General features: G+C 35.1%; 1 protein-coding gene across 1 annotated transcript in view; it reads right to left on the bottom strand.

Moving 5' to 3' along the window:
• Positions 1–485: 485 nt before the first annotated feature.
• Positions 486–2521, bottom strand: part of LOC110455371 (T-cell leukemia homeobox protein 3-like) — a 29821-nt gene continuing 27785 nt past the window's right edge. The window contains exon 3 of the mRNA XM_021505469.1: positions 486–1013. Coding sequence (XP_021361144.1) covers positions 827–1013 — 187 coding nt within the window. The 3' untranslated portion in view covers positions 486–826. The remainder of the gene's footprint in view (positions 1014–2521) is intronic.

Raw genomic sequence — 2521 nt, 5'->3', positions numbered from 1 at the left:
GATATCTGGTAAGGAATTTGAATTATGTAACAGTCAACATTGAAATGAAATCAATGATGCATTGTAACCTTGAATATACCTTCTAGGTTTATACAGGTATGACCACCATCGGAAAATGGCGTTCCTCTGCATTCCACAGAACAACGAAACAATAAAACATTGTAATACTGAGAGAAATGGTTTTTTTTTGTGCAAGAAAATGTTTAACTTAAGTCTGTCTGAATAAAACGTAATAGTTCACGAAACATTTCGAATAAATTTGAATTTATAGTTTGCAAAAGTCATTGTTAGTATAGTGTTTGCAATGAAATCAGATGACAACACAGGTATTGACAAAGGAAGAGGTGAACACGTGCATGTTTAATGGTGTTCGTCGGGACACGTGACCTTACGACGTCACGTGGGGATAGCCCATCATCCAACACAATCCCTGCAGTACTATATCATATGACAAGGTGAGGTTGTTAGTTATCTTAACATCCTGAGTAAAGTGAGTAGATTCTTCAACCAAACAGTATGACCAATAATGACGTCACGGTGGAGAATAAATTAACGCTACGGTCGAATGCATCTTGAAGTCACTGGCGAATGACCTTTTCGTTAATCGGGATGTCCTTTTTTCTCTCTGTGGAATCAGATCACACTATCTCTCTATCCGAAACAGAATTCAGATAGGAGACAAGGCGCTCCGATCGTCACGGACATTTAATTCCATTCGGAGCTTCCCTTATACTATTCATCACTTGGGGACTTTCCTCAATAAATTATCACTTCGGGATTTCTCTCACTTGGTGATATTTCCCTGCGTCATATTCTACGTCATCAATCACTGGTCACCCCGGGAAGAATCGTCAACCCATGGCTGAAGGTTTTGAAGTGCATGTAAGGAAGAATTGCTCATGCACAAGGGGTCTCGAATGTCATATATTGTCTTGTTGGCTTCCGCCTGTAGACTTATCATCAGCCGATTAGCCGCCTGACGTTCCGCCTCCCGCTCCTCAGCCGTCTGTCGTCTACAAAAAACACAGTAACCTTATCAGTTCTGTCCATATCCCTGTCAAAATGATAAAGCCTTTTCAATTTGTTTGTGAAAAATACTCGTTCGAACACTATGATTTAAAGTAATGATATATTGATATAGATGCTTTTTTAGTTTATTTTAAGATATTTTTTTTTTATTTTTTTTTTTTATTTTCATTTTAAATATACAACCGTTAACCTTATTATTCAGAATTGACAATGACTAACACAGAACATAATTTCTTTTTACATGCAAACAATGAAGAATATAAAGGATTTTTAAATTGATGTGTTATAACATCCCGACCTGTGATTAATTGTCATAGAATTTCGAATTATTTACAAAATTCATAACGACTTGAATAAATTATTTTAAAATTTCAATTATCTGATAAATAGCTATATCATCAGTAGCAAATCAGCACCCCATTGTGAGATTTTACATTGTATGTTCACATGAATATACAGCGGATTGTATTTCCCCTTCGTAATGCTATCAAAATTGTCAACAAGTAAATAAATTCAATAAACTGAACTCTTCGATATTTATTTTTACTTTTTCAAGTTAATAATTATATTTATCACATAATGTACTGTGCTATCAAGTGAATATGCCCATGTCATATTTTGTGTATTAACCCATGTACATAATATGACCCATCAGCCCTGTGATTGGTTGTAAGTTTCAATTGTTTTGATTATGACGTCACGCCTAGGACAAGTACATGACGTCACAGACTTCCTCACTGGAGTCAAAATGGCGGCTTTTTAAAATCCAAGGGTGCATGAAAATTGTCGTTTTACACGAATAAATGTCACAAATCTTGATTATGTGAAAAAAAGAATCTTACACTCTTTTCATTTCATATGGAATTTTTGAAACTGGTCACGAATTTTTTTATTTTAGCTCGCCATAGGCTCGCCAAATTGAAAAATTCTTAGTTTCCATTTCATAAATCTCATATGAAATGGAAACTCATGTAAGATCCTATATGTATCGACAAACTATGTTACAGGTAATGGATGAAAAGTCATATGAATCTTGTGGAATATCAGGGGATATTTATTACGTTTGCCGCAGCATAAGTATCGATGACGTCATTTAAGCATTGAACTGCTTTCAGTTGGCATATATAGGCAATATAAATGACAATAGTAAAAAGGCAAAAAAAAAAAAAAAAATCAAGTAAACGCGCTACCCTATGAATGTCAACTGAATGCAGTTACATTCCTTAAGTTAACCATTGTTTGTTTCAATAATCAGAACAGTCATCTGTCCCGGGGGTCAACGGCATTCAATGTTACAGTTATGACGTCAACCATTGGGTCACGACATTCTTAGCTGGTATAGTGACGATGTTGTACGATCGATGTTAATATATATAAAGACATATTAGTAGATTTCGATCCCTTATGACAATCAGTCTAGTAACCTACACCACTGTATCCAAACCATTTAATACCAAATTAACCTTTATTTCTCCTTTATGCACCTCCCCCC

The sequence above is a fragment of the Mizuhopecten yessoensis genome, unplaced genomic scaffold (assembly GCF_002113885.1).
Source record: "Mizuhopecten yessoensis strain PY_sf001 unplaced genomic scaffold, ASM211388v2 scaffold8213, whole genome shotgun sequence".
NCBI lineage: Eukaryota > Metazoa > Mollusca > Bivalvia > Pectinida > Pectinidae > Mizuhopecten > Mizuhopecten yessoensis.
The sequence above is the reverse complement of the archived record's forward strand: the minus strand, read 5'-3'. Positions and strand labels throughout refer to the sequence as shown.